Source organism: Heptranchias perlo, chromosome 7, assembly GCF_035084215.1.
Source record: "Heptranchias perlo isolate sHepPer1 chromosome 7, sHepPer1.hap1, whole genome shotgun sequence".
Classification (NCBI taxonomy): Eukaryota; Metazoa; Chordata; class Chondrichthyes; order Hexanchiformes; family Hexanchidae; genus Heptranchias; species Heptranchias perlo.
Window position 1 is genome coordinate 66,966,320 of NC_090331.1, and position 18,320 is coordinate 66,984,639.

The following is an 18,320-nucleotide window of genomic DNA, read 5'->3' on the forward strand; positions in this document are numbered from 1 at the left end:
ACATGATTGAGGTGTACAAAATTATGAGGGGCACAGATAGGATGGATACTAAGGAGCTTTTTCCCTTCGTTGAGGGTACTATAACAAGGGGACATAGATTCAAGGTAAAAGGCGGGAGGTTTAGAGGGGATTTGAGAAAGAACTTTTTCACCCAGAGGGTGGTTGGAGTCTGGAACTCACTGCCTGAAAGGGTTGTGGAGGCAGGAACCCTCACAACATTCAAGAAGCATTTGGATGAGCACTTGAAATGCCATAGCATACAAGGCTACGGACCAAATGCTGGAATATGGGATTAGAGTAGACAGGGCTGATGGCCGGCGCGGACACGATGGGCCGAAGGGCCTCTATCCGTGCTGTATAACTCTATGACTCTATGACTCTAAGTTAACAGATTTGTCCATAGCCTCCAGAGGGAATTGCAGTCTTCTGAAGCAAAGTCTTAAAAGTCTAAGTAAGAGCTTTTTAGTGAGTAGATCCTGGTGAGTGGGTATGTACATGTAGGGAAGAGGTGCCTTCTATGATGTCTCACTCTAAGAGCCTCCATTCTAGCCTCTTCCATATCCTAATCCTCCTTTTCATAACATAACAATACAGAGATTCACATGGGGAAATCCATGTCCCCAATGCAAAGTAGTACTTTGAGCAGAACTGAGTGAAGCTAGCAGCAAAAGTCCCGACTGGTGATTTTTGGGGAGAATAATCTTGGTGCAGTTTTTCAGTGGCAGTTTTGAGTGCAGTAATTCACAGCAGAATCCAACCCACATTGTCGTAACATTATGGATGTGCAAAAAAATGGCAGTGCCAGAACACTTGACACAAAGCTTCCTGACTGAGTAACTTGAAACAGGAAAGAAACAAAAAAATCAAAAACAAAGACTTGGAAATAGCTTTAAATGCTATTACAAATCTTACTACAGGGTATTTTGAATGTACTCCATGAACAGCACACCCTGGCAGCCAAGGATGCCCCTTTTATATGGGTGACTAAATGCTGAACTGACAGAAGCACTGGGAAATTGCAAGGACGTCTAAATTATATAGTTTTAAACCCTCAAACAAATGTTGTTCGTGGACTCCTATGAATAGCAAATATCTACACTAAAACTAGTATTAAAATCAAAATATGCTTTAAACGGTAAATGTTGCCTCTGGTATATCAATTTTACTTAAAAGAATGTTATTTTAAAAATCTAAAAGGGGTACAGGAACAGAGAGATCTGGGGGTACATGTGCACAAATCATTGAAAGTGGCAGGGCAGGTTGAAAAAATGATTCAAAAAGCATACGGGATCCTAGGCTTTATAAATAGAGGCAGAGAGTACAAAAGCAAGGAAGTCATGATGAACTCTTATAAAACACTGGTTCGAGCACAACTGGAGTATTGTGTCCAATTCTGGGCACAGCACTTTAGGAAAGATGTGAAGGCCTTAGAGAGGGTGCAGAAAAGATTTACTAGAATGATTCCAGGGATGAGGGACTTTAGTTACGTGGATAGACTGGAGAAGCTGCGTTGTTCTCCTTGGAACAGAGATGGTTGCGAGGAGATTTAACAGAGGTATTTAAAATCATGAAGGGTCTAGACAGAATAATAGAGAGGAATTGTTCCCATTGGCAGAAGGGTCAAGAACCAGAGGACATAGATTTAAGGTGATTGGCAAAAGGTGACATGAGGAAAATCTTTTTTATGCAGCGAGTAGTTGATACTGCCTCCACCACCCACTGCCAGAGTGGGTGGTGGAGGCAGATTCAATTGTGGCGTTCAAAAGGGAACTGGATAAGTACTTGAAAGAAAAAAAATTGCAGGGCTACAGGGATAGGACGGGGGAGATGGACTAGTTGGATTGCTCTTACATAGAGCTGGCATGGACTCGATGGGCCAAATGGCCTCGTTCTGTGCTATAACCTTTCTATGATTCTACTGGAGTTAGAAAGTACAAGAATGCAATGCACAGAAAGATTGATGAAAAATTCCATGCTTATACAAATCCACTTTCTCTGCTTTATTTTTAGGTTACCTGTCTATAGATGGGTGTAAAGGCCCCTAGATACGCCACAATTCCAGAAGAAATCAGGATGTCACCCGTCAGATTAGTGTATTGTACTCCTAGACGTTTGGCAGTCTCATTCCAACGTGTCTTCTCACCACCAAGCCCCCCTATCAGCTGTTCTGCTCGATCCAGCTTTTTACTGCACAAATCAACCTATGAAACAAGTAACCTTCACTGTCACAAACCAACAAAATGTGGAGAATTTGGCTTATTTTCTGATCCGTTAAAATGGTTGTTGATTAATCTATTAAATTTAATGACAGGTGGCCAAAAAGAGTCAAAAGTGGCTGTAAATTGCAACAAAAAGTGAAAACAACGAAAAAATACTGATCAATCAGTAACTCTGATACCGGAATGTGCAGAGGTGTTAATGAAATAATCATCCAGTGTGTTAAATGTGAAAAACCAGAAATGGGAAAGTGTGGTAAATGTGAACGAATCATTCACAGCAGCGAAGGTAAGTGATGTTCCCAAGAAAGATGTTTAACCTGCAGCCAAAATTCACATTTAAAATTCACAAAATGCAGTTTTGCAATAAAGTATCCACCCAATCACTAAAAACTAGTGGACAGGTACTAAAAATAATTCAAATACTAATGGAATGTTAGACTTCATCTCAAGGGGCTGGAATACAAAGGGGTGGAATTTATGCTACAGTTGTATGAAGTTCTGGTTAGACCGCATCTGGAGTACTGCGTTCAGTTCTGGATACTGCACCTCAGGAAGGATATATTGGCCTGGGAGGGGGTGCCGCGCAGAGTCACTAGAATGATACTGGGGCTAAAAGGGTGAAACTATGAGGACAGATTGTATAGACTAGGCTTGTGTTCCCTTGAGTATAGAAGATTATAGAAGAGGTGATCTAATTAAGGTGTTTAAAATGATTAAAGGATTTGATAGGGTAGATAGAGAGAAATTATTTCCTCTGGTGGGGGAGTCCAGAACAAGGGGGCATAACCTTAAAATTAGAGCTAGGTCAGTCAGGGGTGATGTCAGGAAGCACTTCTTCACACAAAGGGTAGTGGAAATCTGGAACTCTCTCCTCCAAAAAGCTGTTGAGACTAGGTCAACTGAAAATTTCCAAACTGAGATTGTTAGGTGAGGGTATTAGGGGATAAGGGGCTAGAAATTGGGCCATCTAATGCCGAATGTTTCGTGCTACGTGGCCTCCCAGGGTGTTAAAATGGCATCTTGGATGTGCACGCAAGTTTAAGGAGGGTTTAAACTAATGTGGCAGGGGGATGGGAACCGATGCAGGAAGTCAGTGGGAAATAAAGTGGTGACAGAAACAAAAGGCAGTAAGGGAGAGTGTACAGAACATGACCGGACAGATGGTCTGAGAAAGCAGGGCAAAGACCAAGGGAAGTCTAGATTAAACTGCATTTATTTCAATGCAAGAAGTCTGATGGGCAAGGCAGATGAACTCAGGGCATGGATGGGTGCATGGGACTGGGATGTTATAGCTATTACTGAAACATGGCTAAGGGAGGGGCAGGACTGGCAGCTCAATGTTCCAGGGTACAGATGCTATAGGAAAGATAGAGCAGGAGGTAAGAGAGGAGGGGGAGTTGCGTTCTTGATTAGGGAGAACATCACGGCAGTAGTGAGAGGGGATATATCCGAGGGTTCGCCCACTGAGTCCATATGGGTAGAACTGAAAAATAAGAAGGGAGAGATCACTTTGATAGGATTGTACTACAGACCCCCAAATAGTCAACGGGAAATTGAGGAGCAAATATGTAAGGAGATTACAGACAGCTGCAAGAAAAATAGGGTGGTAATAGTAGGGGACTTTAACTTTCCCAACATTGACTGGGACAGCCATAGCATTAGGGGCTTGGATGGAGAGAAATTTGTTGAGTGTATTCAGGAGGAATTTCTCATTCAGTATGTGGATGGCCCGACTAGAGAGGGGGCAAAACTTGACCTCCTCTTGGGAAATAAGGAAGGGCAGGTGACAGAAGTGTTAGTGAGGGATCACTTTGGGACCAGTGATCATAATTCCATTAGTTTTAAGATAGCTATGGAGAAGGATAGGTCTGGCCCAAAAGTTAAAATTCTAAATTGGGGAAAGGCCAATTTTGATGGTATTAGACAGGAACTTTCAGAAGTTGATTGGGAGAGTCTGTTGGCAGGCAAAGGGACGTCTGGTAAGTGGGAGGCTTTCAAAAGTGTGTTAACCAGGGTTCAGGGTAAGCACATTCCTTATAAAGTGAAGGGCAAGGCTGGTAGAAGTAGGGAACCTTGGATGACTCGGGAGATTGAGGCACTAGTCAAAAAGAAGAAGGAGGCATATGACATGCATAGGCAGCTGGGATCAAGTGGATCCCTTGAAGAGTATAGAGATTGCCGGAGTAGAGTTAAGAGAGAAATCAGGAGGGCAAAAAGGGGATATGAGATTGCTTTGGCAGATCAGGCAAAGGTGAATCCAAAGAGCTTCTACAAATACATAAAGGGCAAAAGGGTAACTAGGGAGAGAGTAGGGCCTCTTAAGGATCAACAAGGTCATCTATGTGCAGAACCACAAGAGATGGGTGAGATCCTGAATGAATATTTCACATCGGTATTTACGGTTGAGAAAGGCATGGATGTTAGGGAACTTGGGGAAATAAATAGTGATGTCTTGAGGAGTGTACATATTACAGAGAGGGAGGTGCTGGAAGTCTTAACGCGCATCAAGGTAGATAAATCTCCGGGACCTGATGAAATGTATCCCAGGACGTTATGGGAGGTTAGGAAGGAAATTGCGGGTCCCCTAGCAGAGATATTTGAATCATCCACCGCTACAGGTGAGGTGCCTGAAGATTGGAGGGTAGCAAATGTTGTGCCTTTGTTTAAGAAGGGCGGCAGGGAAAAGCCTGGGAACTACAGACCAGTGAGCCTGACATCTGTAGTGGGTAAGTTGTTAGAGGGTATTCTGAGGGACAGGATCTACAGGCATTTGGAGAGGCAGGGACTAATTAGGAACAGTCAGCATGGTTTTGTGAGAGGAAAATCATGTCTCACGAATTTGATTGAGTTTTTTGAAGGGGTAACCAAGAAGATAGATGAGGGCTGTGCAGTAGACGTGGTCTACATGGACTTCAGCAAAGCATTTGACAAGGTACCGCATGGTAGGTTGTTACATAAGGTTAAATCTCATGGGATCCAAGGTGAGGTAGCCAATTGGATACAAAATTGGCTTGACGACAGAAGACAGAGGGTGGTTGTAGAGGGTTGTTTTTAAACTGGATGCCTGTGTCCAGCGGTGTGCCTCAGGGATCGGTGCTGGGTCCGCTGTTATTTATTTATATTAATGATTTGGATGAGAATTTAGGAGGCATGGTTAGTAAGTTTGCAGATGACACCAAGATTGGTGGCATTGTGGACAGTGAAGAAGGTTATCTAGGATTGCAACGGGATCTTGATAAATTGGGCCAGTGGGCCGATGAATGGCCGATGGAGTTTAATTTAGATAAATGTGAGGTGATGCATTTTGGTAGATCGAATCGGGCCAGGACCTACTCCGTTAATGGTAGGGCGTTGGGGAGAGTTATAGAACAAAGAGATCTGGGAGTACAGATTCATAGCTCCTTGAAAGTGGAGTCACAGGTGGATAGGGTAGTGAAGAAGGCATTCGGCATGCTTGGTTTCATTGGTCAGAACATTGAATGCAGGAGTTGGGATGTCTTGTTGAAGTTGTACAGGGCATTGGTGAGGCCACACTTGGAGTACTGTGTACAGTTCTGGTCACCCTATTATAGAAAGGATATTATTAAACTAGAAAGAGTGCAGAAAAGATTTAGTAGGATGCTACCGGGACTTGATGGTTTGACTTACAGGGAGAGGTTAGACAGACTGGGACTTTTTTCCCTGGAGAGTAGGAGGTTAAGGGGTGATCTTATCGAAGTCTATAAAATAATGAGGGGCATAGATAAGGTCGATAGTCAAAATCTTTTCCCAAAGGTAGGGGAGTCTATAACGAGGGGGCATAGATTTAAGGTGAGAGGGGAGAGATACAAAAGGGTCCAGAGGGGCAATTTTTTCACTCAAAGGGTGGTGAGTGTCTGGAACGAGCTGCCAGAGGCAGTAGTAGAGGCGGGTACAATTTTGTCTTTTAAAAAGCATTTGGACAGTTACATGGGTAAGATGGGTATAGAGGGATATGGGCCAAGTGCAGGCAATTGGGACTAGCTTAGTGGTATAAACTGGGCGACATGGACATGTTGGGCCGAAGGGCCTGTTTCCATGTTGTAAACTTCTATGATTCTATGATTCTATGATTCTAGCGTGACGTATGCCGGACTCCATCTTGATAAAGGTAGTGGCGCATGCACAAATAATGAACGCCGGCAGCATGTAAAGTAAGGAGAAAATGCATACAATCAGTGTGCAATGCTGATTTAAAGTGAGAGACACATTTGGAACTTAACGCTCCATTCAACACACTGTCTTAACCGCGACCATCTGAACATGTCTTAGAGTGCCAGGAGGACCCCCCACCATTACTATTAAAGGGACCATGCAGGATTTACAGGTTAGTTGCTCGATTATTGCTTCTGGCTGCTGATGCATTTGTAACTGTTTTTGGAGGTCTCCTAGACTTGAATACTGGGACGAGAGGACATAGCCTAACATTTAGAGCCAGGAGTTGCAGGAGTGAAGTTAGGAAACGCTTCGACACTCAAAGGATGGGAGAAGTTTGGAACACTCTTCTGCAAACGGCAGTTGATGCTAGCTCAATTGTGAATGTTAAATCTTAGATTGATAGATTTCTGTGAACCAAGGGTATTAAGGGATATGGGGCTAAGGCGGGTATATGGAGTTAGGTCACAGGTCAACCATGATCTCATTGAATGGCGGAACAGGCTTGAGGGGCTAAATGCCACTGCCACTTGCTGCCTCCTGTTATGTGCCACCTTCTCTTGCAAAAAATGGGGACGTGTGTCTGGGTGATGTGGTCTGTCATGGTTGAATAGCTGCCAGTGAGTGTAGCCTGTGAGTTGTGGGTGGGCAGCTTGCAACAGTGGTAACATGTAAGGGTGAGAGGAAGCATCTGATTGGCAAAGTTGAGTACTGATGAAAAGCATTTGTTGGTATGTGGGGGACAGAAGCACCGGGTGTGGGTTAATCGTGGATCGTGATACCCGCGCCCGGTTTCGGGGGTTAACCAATTTAACCCCCAAGGAGCTAAGATGGGTAAATGGAGCTAGGTTTTGTGCTCCACACTATAGGAAGGATGTTAAGGCAATAGAAGGGTATAGCACAGATCCACCAGGATGCTGTGTGCAATGAGGAAATACAAATATGAAGAAAGACTTGAAAAATTGAGGCTGTTTTCATTAGAACGGAGGAGATTGAGGGGTGATTCGATAGATGCGTTTAAAATTACTAAGGGATGGGACAGAGCACATATAAAAAAACTGTTTCCAATGGTTGAGAAGTCTACAATGAGGGGGCATAAATATAAGATTAAATGTAAGAGATTTAGGACAACAGAGAAGGAGAAACTTGTTTGCAAGGATGATTGTGAGGCTGTGGAATGCACTGTCAGAGCTACTGATTGATCAGAGACCACTTTAACATTTAAGAATAGGTTAGATAGGTGGTTGAAGGAAAGGAGGATAATGTGATATGGGAACAGGGCGGGCACAGGCATACTGCTTGTGTGAAGGTTAAACGCCAATGCCTGGTTCGGCCAAATGGCCTGTTTTCATGTTGTAATTTCAATGTAATTCTATGTAACACTCATACACTTCAGGCTCCAGGTCAGTAACTGGATTTCTTTCTCTTTTCTTCAAACTGTTTTGCATCAATAACATAGTGTCACATTTTGTCTGGTGCATAATGTCTAGAGAGTGATTGATGTGTACTACATGCAAGACTTTTATAGATTGATAGATTTCATTTTTTTTTCTAAAAATTTCAAATATTACTTATAAAATAGATGAACTATAAATTACCTGATTTTCCAGGTCTGCTTTCTTTTGTTTATTAGTTTCCAATTGATCCTGCAATTTTTCCAGCTCATCTTGCACTTCCTTAAGTGCAGCTTGCTTCTTTCTTAGCCCATCCATTGCTATCTTCAATTCACCTTCAGCCAGTGCTAGCTTCACTTTCTTGGGAGCCACAACTTTAGCTACTCTAATAAAAAGTGAAAAAAAAATTCCATCCCACGCAATGTACAATTGAAGCTGGTGAATTTTAAAAGGTTTAAATATTCTATGAGCCAAATATAAGTACTTACTTATCATAGGAGTCGATTGCAATGACCCATTTGCAGAGACCCTCAGCTGCTGTGGAAGCATTACGAATCTTTTCTGGAACAAATTCTGGGTTCGTTATGTATTTATTCCTAATGACATTGATGTATACTGAAGGAATATTATCCTTGTCATATTCATGGAGAGACTGCAAAAGCTTCATGTCACCCAGTACCTTTTTGGCAGGGCCCCAGAAATCTTCAATCTTTTTACCTGAGCCAGTAGGATCTGGAATTCTGTCTGCCTTTATTCCTTTCAAAATACAAATTGCCTCCATAACCAGCTTTACTCCAGCCGGCGGGCTCTTCATAGACTTCATCACAGTAATATCCTTTAAAAAATAAGAGAATTCAGTGTTGTATCCCAATGTCATTGTTATAAAATTTCAGGTCTGCACTGGATATTCTCTCAAGTTCAACGTCTTCAGTCTCTTCATCTCGGGGACCCTGCAATCTGGAGAATGCCACAATTGTTCAATATCTAGTCAAATGGTAGTGTGACTCGGATGGGTAATAAGTCCCCTCATTGTATGCACTGGATTCTGTGATCACGCATGTGCCCCATGTGCATTTTGCCTATTTTTGTGAAGGCAAACTCTAGTGAGGCAAGGCCAATTGTAAACCAACTTATTTTACATGAAATACATGACTGAACAGAACGTAGTTTTCAGTGAAATTCAATCTATTTCCTATTGCTCCATGTAACATCAAAAATAATAAATTACACCAAACATTGATATGGGTCTAACTTCACTTTACAAGCCAGTAATTGCTGTGCTGACTGGTTCTAACTTTAGAATAAGAGAATTCTCTGCCTCTGACTGTTTCAAAATCCAAATTACTGCAGACTGTGTTTTCCAGAAAGACATGGATGGACAAAAGTGACTTCTGACCCTTTCCCCCCTGCTGCCTCACCCCACTCTCTGTGTTGAGGATTAGCTTGTTGAGCTGCCAAACAATATTGTCACCTCGATTGAGGAACCTTTCCCCCTCCCATGGCACCTACATTGCCTGTTGCTGTCACAGAGACATGGTTGAGGGAGGGGCAAGACTGGCAGCTCAATATTCCGGGGTACAGAATCTTCAGGCGAGACAGAGGGGGAGGTATAAGAGGAGGGGGGGTCGCAATATTAATTAAAAAATCAATTACTGCCATAAGGAGGGATGATATATTAGCAGGTTCCTCTAATGAGGCCATATGGGTGGAGCTTAAAAACAAAAAGGGGGCAAGCACTTTGATGGGAGTGTACTATAGGCCCCCAAACAGTCAGGGGGAGATAGAGGAACAGATATGTAGTCAAATCTCAGAAAATTGTGCAAATAATAGGGTAATAATAGTGGGGGATTTCAACTTCCCCAATATTAACTGGGATACTCAGAGTGTAAAAGGCTTAGAGGGTACAAAATTCTTAACGTGCATCCAGGAGAGCTTTTTGAGCCAGCATGTAGAAAGTCCTACAAGAGAGGGGGCGGTACTGGACCTAATTCTAGGGAATGTGGCCGGCCAAGTGGAAGAAGTGCTAGTAGGTGAGCACTTTGGAGACAGTGACCATAATTCGGTGAGATTTAAGGTGGTCATGGAAAAGGACAGAGAGGGGCCGGAAATAAAGGTTCTAAATTGGGGGAAGGCCGATTTTAATAGGATAAGGCAGGATCTGGCCAAAATGGACTGGGATCAGCTGCTTGTAGGAAAATCCGCATCGGAGCAATGGGAGTCTTTCAGAAGGGAGATTGAGACCATACAATGGCAACATGTTCCCGTAAAGGTCAAGGGTGGTTCCAAGAACTCCAGGGAACCTTGGATGTCAGGGGATATACGAGAATGGATTTGGAAAAAAAGGAGGGCTTTTGGCAGATACAAAAGGCTAAAGACGGAGGAAACCCTAGAGGAGTACAAAGAGTGCAGGGGGATACTTAAAAAAGAAATTAGGAGATCAAGGAGGGGCCATGAAATAACACTGGCGAGCAAAATAAAGGAAAATCCTAAGATGTTTTATAAGTATATTAAGGGTAAGAGGATAACTAGGGAAAAAATAGGGCCCATTAGGGACAAAAATGGCAATCTGTGTGTGGAGCCGGCAGATGTAGGAGGGGTTCTAAATGAATTTTTTGCATCTGTTTTCACTATGGAGAAGGACGATGTAGACATAGAAATACGGCAGGGGGACTGTGATATACTCGAACATATTAACATCGAGCGGGAGGAGGTATTGGCGGTTTTAGCAGGCCTAAAAATGGATAAATCCACAGGCCCGGACGAAATGTATCCCAGGCTACTGTGTGAGGCAAAGGAGGAGATTGCGGGGGCTCTAACACATATATTCAGAACCTCTCTGGCCACAGGGGATGTGCCAGAGGACTGGAGAACCGCTAATGTAGTACCATTATTCAAGAAGGGGAGTAGGGAAAAACCAGGGAACTACAGGCCAGTGAGCCTAACATCAGTGGTAGGAAAATTATTGGAAAAAATTCTGAAGGACAAAATTAGTCTCCACTTGGAGAAGCAAGGATTAATCAGGGATCGTCAACATGGCTTTGTCAAGGGAAGATCATGTCTGACTAATTTGATTGAATTTTTTGAGGGGGTGACTAGGCGTGTGGATGAGGGTAACGCAGTGGATGTGATATACATGGATTTCAGTAAGGCCTTCGATAAAGTCCCGCACAGGAGACTGGTCAAGAAGGTACGAGCCCATGGAATCCAGGGTGCCTTGGCACTTTGGATATAAAACTGGCTTAGTGGCAGAAGGCAGAGGGTGATGGTCGAAGGTTGTTTTTGTGACTGGAAGCCTGTGGCCAGTGGGGTACCACAGGGATCGGTGCTGGGTCCCTTGCTGTTTGTGGTCTACATTAACGACTTGGATATGAATGTAAAAGGTATGATCAGTAAGTTCGCTGATGATACAAAAATTGGTAGGGTGGTAAATAGCGAGGAGGATAGCCTCAGTCTGCAGGACGATATAGATGGGATGGTCAGATGGGCGGAACAGTGGCAAATGGAATTTAACCCAGAAAAGTGTGAGGTGATGCACTTTGGAGGGACTAACAAGGCAAGGGAATACACAATGAATGGGAGGACCCTAGGCAAGACAGAGGGTCAGAGGGATCTTGGTGTGCAAGTTCACAGATCCCTGAAGGCGGCGGAACAGGTAGATAAGGTGGTAAAGAAGGCATATGGAATACTTGCCTTTATTAGCCGAGGCATAGAATATAGGAGCAAGGAGGTTATGATGGAGCTGTATAAAACACTGGTTAGGCCACAGCTGGAGTACTGTGTGCAGTTCTGGTCGCCACACTACAGGAAGGATGTGATCGCTTTGGAGAGGGTGCAGAGGAGATTCACCAGGATGTTACCAGGGCTGGAGCGCTTCAGCTATGAAGAGAGACTGGGAAGATTGGGTTTGTTTTCCTTGGAGCAGAGGAGGCTGAGGGGGGACATGATTGAGGTGTACAAAATTATGAGGGGCACAGATAGGATGGATACTAAGGAGCTTTTTCCCTTCGTTGAGGGTTCTATAACAAGGGGGCATAGATTCAAGTTAAAAGGCGGGTGGTTTAGAGGGGATTTGAGAAAGAACTTTTTCACCCAGAGGGTGGTTGGAGTCTGGAACTCACTGCCTGAAAGGGTTGTGGAGGCAGGAACCCTCACAACATTCAAGAAGCATTTGGATGAGCACTTGAAATGCCATAGCATACAAGGCTACGGACCAAATGCTGGAATATGGGATTAGATGGCCGGCGCGGACACGATGGGCCGAAGGGCCTCTATCCGTGCTGTATAACTCTATGACTCTATGACTCTAACTAAGATCCATGCTGTGTTCAAATGAATGAAACCATTCCAACATTCCTTTCTAATTCTTCTCTGTAATGTTCTAGTCAACTCCATTGTCTCAAACTAATATGATATGCGAGAAACTAATTTCTGTTAGCTACTTTGTCTGGTCCCTGTTAACGGGCATAAGCAGTGTTATCAGATATCTAAGGGGCAATTTTAACACCGCCCACCCAATGGAAACCGGGTAGGCGGGCAGTTAAAATCGCCCGTAGGACTTACCCGCTGAGGTCCCACAGTTTTCGCATAGGTTCTGATCTTAACCTACTCTTCTCCAAATTTGCAGATTGGGCTCCAGAGCCTGACTGCTATTTTAACCATAATGGCTTCCCGCTAAGCCATCCTGGCGGGGAGAGGAGCCGGGGCCAGAAGAGACCCACAAAGGTAAGTAAGTTTACTTCTTTTTTTTACATCTTTACTTATGTGGTCAGGAGGAGCAGAAGGCCCCCTCTGCCCTGGGCTTCCCCCTCCCTAGACTGAGAAGCCCTCCCGAACACCCTCCCAAACACTCACCCGAGTGCCCAGGATCGTTCCTTCAGTCAGGACGGTTTGCCGCCTGCCTCAGCCCCCACCCGCATGACTGCTGCCCCAAACTAAAATCAGGGTTCTTGTTGGGATTAATCCTTTGTGGGCCAAGTTTAACTTATCATAATATAAATTAACCCAAAAATCCCTCCTAGGACAAATAGGCACAAAACCTTGAAACGTGATAGTCCTTCAACATTTAGAAAATATATTATAAGCTAATGATGTGTATGTACATAAATTATTATTTGCCTTTTATGCAGACAGGTCAGTAAAATCACTAACCATGAACAAATTTATCCCTACCTGTGTAGTGAGTGTGTCAAGGGCAGTAAGTGCAGCTTCCAGAATTGGTAATGCTTTTGCCAGATCAGCATCACATTCATCCTTAATTGCTTTTGCTGCCATGGCTTGATCATTTGCTATGATTTCATCAGCTTTCACAATCTCCTCTGTTCTTGAGACCTCAATAGACTCTTTTTCAATGATGATCATAATTTCATCCACTGCTGCACTGGCAACGATCAGTTCTGGCTGCAGGGCCTCCAGTTCAGCCTGCATTGTGGCTACCTGAGATGCAGCAGAGTCTAGTTTCTCTAGACCGACTTCATATCTCCTCTTCATCTTCACTACTTCACTAAAGACAAAATATACAAAACATTATCCATACCATACACACAAATATATTTCCTTGCTGAATATAAAGTTAAAGCCACGGTGACCTTCACTGCCACAGACAATGCCGTAACAGGTGGCACAGATGTGACTGCTCTCCCTGTTGAAACACAGCTGCCTTACACACTGCTCCTCTGTGAGGTTGAGGTATGATGTTCTGTTCCTCAATGCCTGCATGCTGTGATGCCACCTGCATCCTTGCCCCCTTCGCCCTCTTCTTGAATCTTGTGCACATCTTTGCTGTCTTCCTTGCTGCTGCTCTTCCTCCTGATTTCGGATCTTTAATGTTAAACCCAACAGCATTTCCATGTTCAGTATTACAGATCAAGCAAAGTCTGTGAAACAGATCTTGCCCTCCACTAACTCACTCCGCAAAAGTATTAAACAAAGAAACACTTGCCAAACAGCCTGAAACCTGGCCCAGAAGCACCCTTGCAGCCTAAAGTGACTAACCAGAGACTTACCTTGATGAAGATGAGGAACCCTTTAAATACTGCTTGTGAAAGCTGCTTATCAACAGTTCCCACCATGATTTGCTGGGCAGGTTAAGGAAGTGGCATTTCAGGTGCACACGGATACCAATTTAACAAAGGGCCCTGGTTCAGACACAGGACCGTTATTATCATATTTAAATAATGCCTGCACTTGTTGGGCCAAATCTTCTTAGAAAAATAATGGCGAGTTCACGACACACGCTGTTGTTAATGCGTAAATTGGCGAGCAAATTCAGGGAAAGAAGAGATACGCCGTGAGTTTCAAACCTCCAGTACTTGCTGGTCAATTTACGCCGCTCCGCTGTTTGCCTTGCACAAATAGCATCTTGCCCTTAGCTTCCCCATTATTTTTACGTACTTAACAGCGTAAGTACCCTTTTATCAATGTGATAATCGTTAATTCAATGCTAATCAGTCTCTCCAGCCCAGAAAGTGAATAATTTCAAAGAATCATACAAAGGTTACAGCACAGAAGGAGGCCATTCGGCCCATCGAGTCTGCACTGTGGACATTTAAGCTGTTGAGTTTCATTTCTGCATGTAGTAAATTGTTGTTAGAAATTTTTAAAAATTCAAATTTTAAATTATTTTTCTTACTTTTCTTTTCTGTCTCTTTTTTCTCTCTCTCTTAATCCAATCTTTCCCTCTCTGTACCTGATTTGACTCTAATTCACCCACTCTAATTCACGCTATTTCCTCTCCATCATTCCTCTGTTTCTTTCTCAATCATAGAATCATCGAATGGTTACTGCACCGAAGGAGGCCATTCAGCCCATGCCAGCTCTTTGTAAGAGCAATCCAGTTAGTCCTATTCCCCTGCTCTTTCCCCATAGCCCTGCAAAGTTTATCTCTTCAAGTGTTTATCCAGTTCCTTTTTGAAAGCCATGATTAAATTTGCTTCCACCACCCTTTCAGGCAGCGCATTCCAGATCATAAGTACTCGCTGCGTAAAACGTTTTCCCTCAAGTCGCCTTTGGTTCTTTTGCCAATCACTTTAAATCTGTGTCCTCTGGTTCTCGACCCTTCCGCCAATGGGAACAGTTTCTCTTTATTTACTTTTTCTAAACCCTTCATGATTTTGAACACTTCTATCAAATCTCCTCTTAACCTTCTCTGCTCTAAGGAAAACAACCCCAGCTTCTCCAGTCTTTCCACATAACTGAAGTCCCCCATCCCTGGAACCATTCTAATAAATCTTTTCTGCAACCTCTCTAAGGCCTTCACATCTTTCCTAAAGTGTGGTGCCCAAAATTGGACACAATACTCCAGTTGTGAATACGACAATATGAACCAGTTTTTATAAAGATTCAACATAACTTCCTTGCTTTTGTACTCTATGCTTTTTTAACCACTTTCTCAACCTGTTCTGCCACCTTCAAAGATTTATGCATATATGCCCCCAGGTCTCTTTGTTCCTGCACCCCTTTTAGAACTGTACCATTTAGTTTATATTATCTCTCATTCTTCCTGCCAAAATGTGTCACTTCGCACTTCTATGTGTTAAATTTCATCTGCCATGTGTCCACCCATTCCATTAGCCTGTCAATGTTCTCTTGAAACCTATTATTATTCTCCTCACTGTTTGCTACACTTCCAAGTTTTGTGTCATCTGCAAATTTTGAAATTGTGCCCTGTACACCCAAGTCCAAATCATTAATAGAAGTCCTAATAGGGGTCCTAGTACCGACCCCTGGGGAACACCACTGTATACCTTCCTCCAGTCTGAAAAACAACCGTTCACCACTACTCTCTGTATCCTGTCACTTAGCCAATTTCGTATCCATGCTGCCACTTCCCCTTTTATTCCATGGGCTTCAATTTTGCTGACAAGTCTATCATGTGGCACTTTATCAAACGCCTTTTGAAAGTCCATACACACAATGTCAACGCATTGCCCTCATCAATCCTCTCAGTTATCTCATCAAAAAACTCTATCAGGTTAGTTAAACACGATTTACCTTTAACAAATCTGTGCTGGCTTTCCTTTATTAATCCACAATTGTCCAAGTGACTATTAATTTTGTCCCGGATTATCATTTCTAAAAGCTTTCCCACCACTGAGGTTAAACTGACTGGCCTGTAGTTGCTGGGTTTATCCTTACACCCTTTTTTGAACAAGGGTGTAACATTTGCAATTCTCCAGTCCTCTGGCACCACCCCCATATCTAAGGGGGATTGGAAGATTATGGCCAGCACCTCTGCAATTTCCACCCTTTCTTCCCTCAGCAACCTAGGATGCATCCCATCCGGACCGGATGACTTATCTACTTTAAGTACAGCCAGCCTTTCTAGTACCTCCTCTTTATCAATTTTCAGCCCCTCCAGTATCTCAACTATCTCCTCTTTTACTGTGACTTTGGCAGCATCTCCTTCCTTGGTAAAGACAGATGCAAAGTACTCTTTTAGTACCTCAGCCATGCCCTCTGCCTCCATGTGTAGATCTCCTTTTTGGTCCCTAATAGGCCCCACCCCTCCTCTTACTACCCATTTACTATTTATATGCCTACAGAAGACCTTTGGATTCCCTTTTATGTTAGCTACCAGTCTATTCTCATACTCTCTCTTTGCCTCTCATTTCCTTTTCCACTCCTCCTCTGTACTTTCTATATTCAGCCTGTTTCTCACTTGTATTATCAACCTGACATCTGTCATACACACCCTGTGCCTGCTTCATCTTACTATCTCTTTTGTCATCCAGGGAGCTCTGGCTTTGGTTGCACTTCCTTTCCCCCTTGTGGAAATCTACCTGGACTGTAACCGAACCATGTCCTCTTTAAAGGCCGCCCATTGTTCGATTACAGCTTTCCGTGTCAATCTTTGATTCCAATTTACCTGAGCCAGATCCGTTCTCAATCCACTGAAATTGGCCCTCCTCCAATTAAGTACTTTTACTCTAGATTGCTCCTTGACCTTTTTCATGACTAATCTAAACCTTAAATCACATTGGTTAAGGAGATAGACTGTTGGTCCCGCCATTCACTAAGGTCCCGGACGCCCCGTTGCCCTCACCGCACCATTTTCAGCTCGCAATTCCAACATATTACAGCACAAAATATATTCAAGCTGAAGGGTGCAGGAAAAAGTCTAACTAACAGGGGGTGCCACGAGATGCCCTGCGCCAGCAAGATTTGGCTTATCGTATTTAGATGATGCCTGCGCTTATTGCAGGCGGCCACCATGGACGCTTATCCAGTGCACAGACCAATGTGGTATCACACACACTTCCGACGCGGAACGGTACACTTCTGTATTCAACTTCGTTGCTCCCGTTTTGGACCCTGAAATCATGAGAGACGCTTCTATGCAAAATGTCACTTTTTGGTGGCAGGTTGGAAGTGGCAGGTGAAAGTGCATGGTGCTATATATATTTTTGAACTTATTCTTTCACTCTTCTTATTTAGGTAGGTGGGGAAGTAAAAAGGAGAAAGCAGCTCTCAGGCACACAGGGCTGCCCAGTGGCAAATCATTCCCTGATTTACTTTTTTCTTATAGGGCAGTGACTCGTAAACAGCACAGCTAAAATGAACACATCTGAAGGAAGGCAGACCAAAGATGACAATTGATGTCTCATCCGTGCCAACATTCAGCACCACTGTCATATTCACAAACGTTATTTTTATGTACTGTTTTGAATCCATTTGTTTGGGAATCTAAAATATTTGTTGTCATTACCAGCATTTGCCACTAATTAATCTGTAAACCTCTGCATCTGAATCTGGACAGAATTCAATACTAAACCACAGACCATCATTGCTTTTACTTTGTTAAGTCTAAAGGCAATTAGCACTTTATACCTAGTCTCTGAATGAACAGTTAAAACTTTACACTGAACCAGCATCACAAAGGGAGGAAATGATCCTTGTCATGCTCACTGTTCCCTCTAAGCTGCACACGTGCGCAGCTGCGCAGCAGTTTGTTATGTGCCGCGCACGTCATCATTCCGTCTACGCACACCAGTGCTTTCTGGTGGAGATGCAGCTGAGGTGACGTCAGCTACCAATCAGTTTGCAGCAAGGGCGGGAGTTAAAGTTAGGTTGGATGGGAGCGTTGTACTGCGGATGTCGGCCTCTAGTGCGGATCAGTGGTACAGCTGCTCTGGGACCAGAGATCTGTGTCCACAAATAGATAGTGTAACAGTTTATATATATATAATATATATATTTTAATTGGGAAAATAGTGCAATGGTCAGACGGGAGCGTTGGGAAAATAGTGTAATAGTTGGATGGGAGCGTTGTACTGCAGATATCGGTATCTAGTGAGAGTCAGTTGTACAGAGACCGGTCTCCACAAATAGTCCGATGGATATACATATATATATATATTCATTGGACAAATAATGTAAATGTATATATATAGATTTGTAAAATATATTAAAGAAATAGTATAACAGTTTGTGTATATATATATAGAAGAAATAGTGTAAAAGTTTATATATATTGTATAAAAATATATACTAATTTGACAAAGTATAAAAATTTATATATGTTTATTTATATATAGAG

The 18,320-nt window shown here is 43.2% G+C and overlaps 1 protein-coding gene across 1 annotated transcript in view; it reads right to left on the minus strand.

Annotated features, from left to right (window-relative positions):
- dnah7 (dynein, axonemal, heavy chain 7) overlaps window positions 1–18,320 on the minus strand; it is a 338,773-nt gene that overhangs the window by 141,168 nt on the left and 179,285 nt on the right. Inside the window, 4 exon segments of the mRNA XM_067987762.1 lie at window positions 2,016–2,201; window positions 7,991–8,171; window positions 8,275–8,621; window positions 12,956–13,286. Of these exon segments, the coding sequence (XP_067843863.1) occupies window positions 2,016–2,201; window positions 7,991–8,171; window positions 8,275–8,621; window positions 12,956–13,286 (1,045 nt within the window).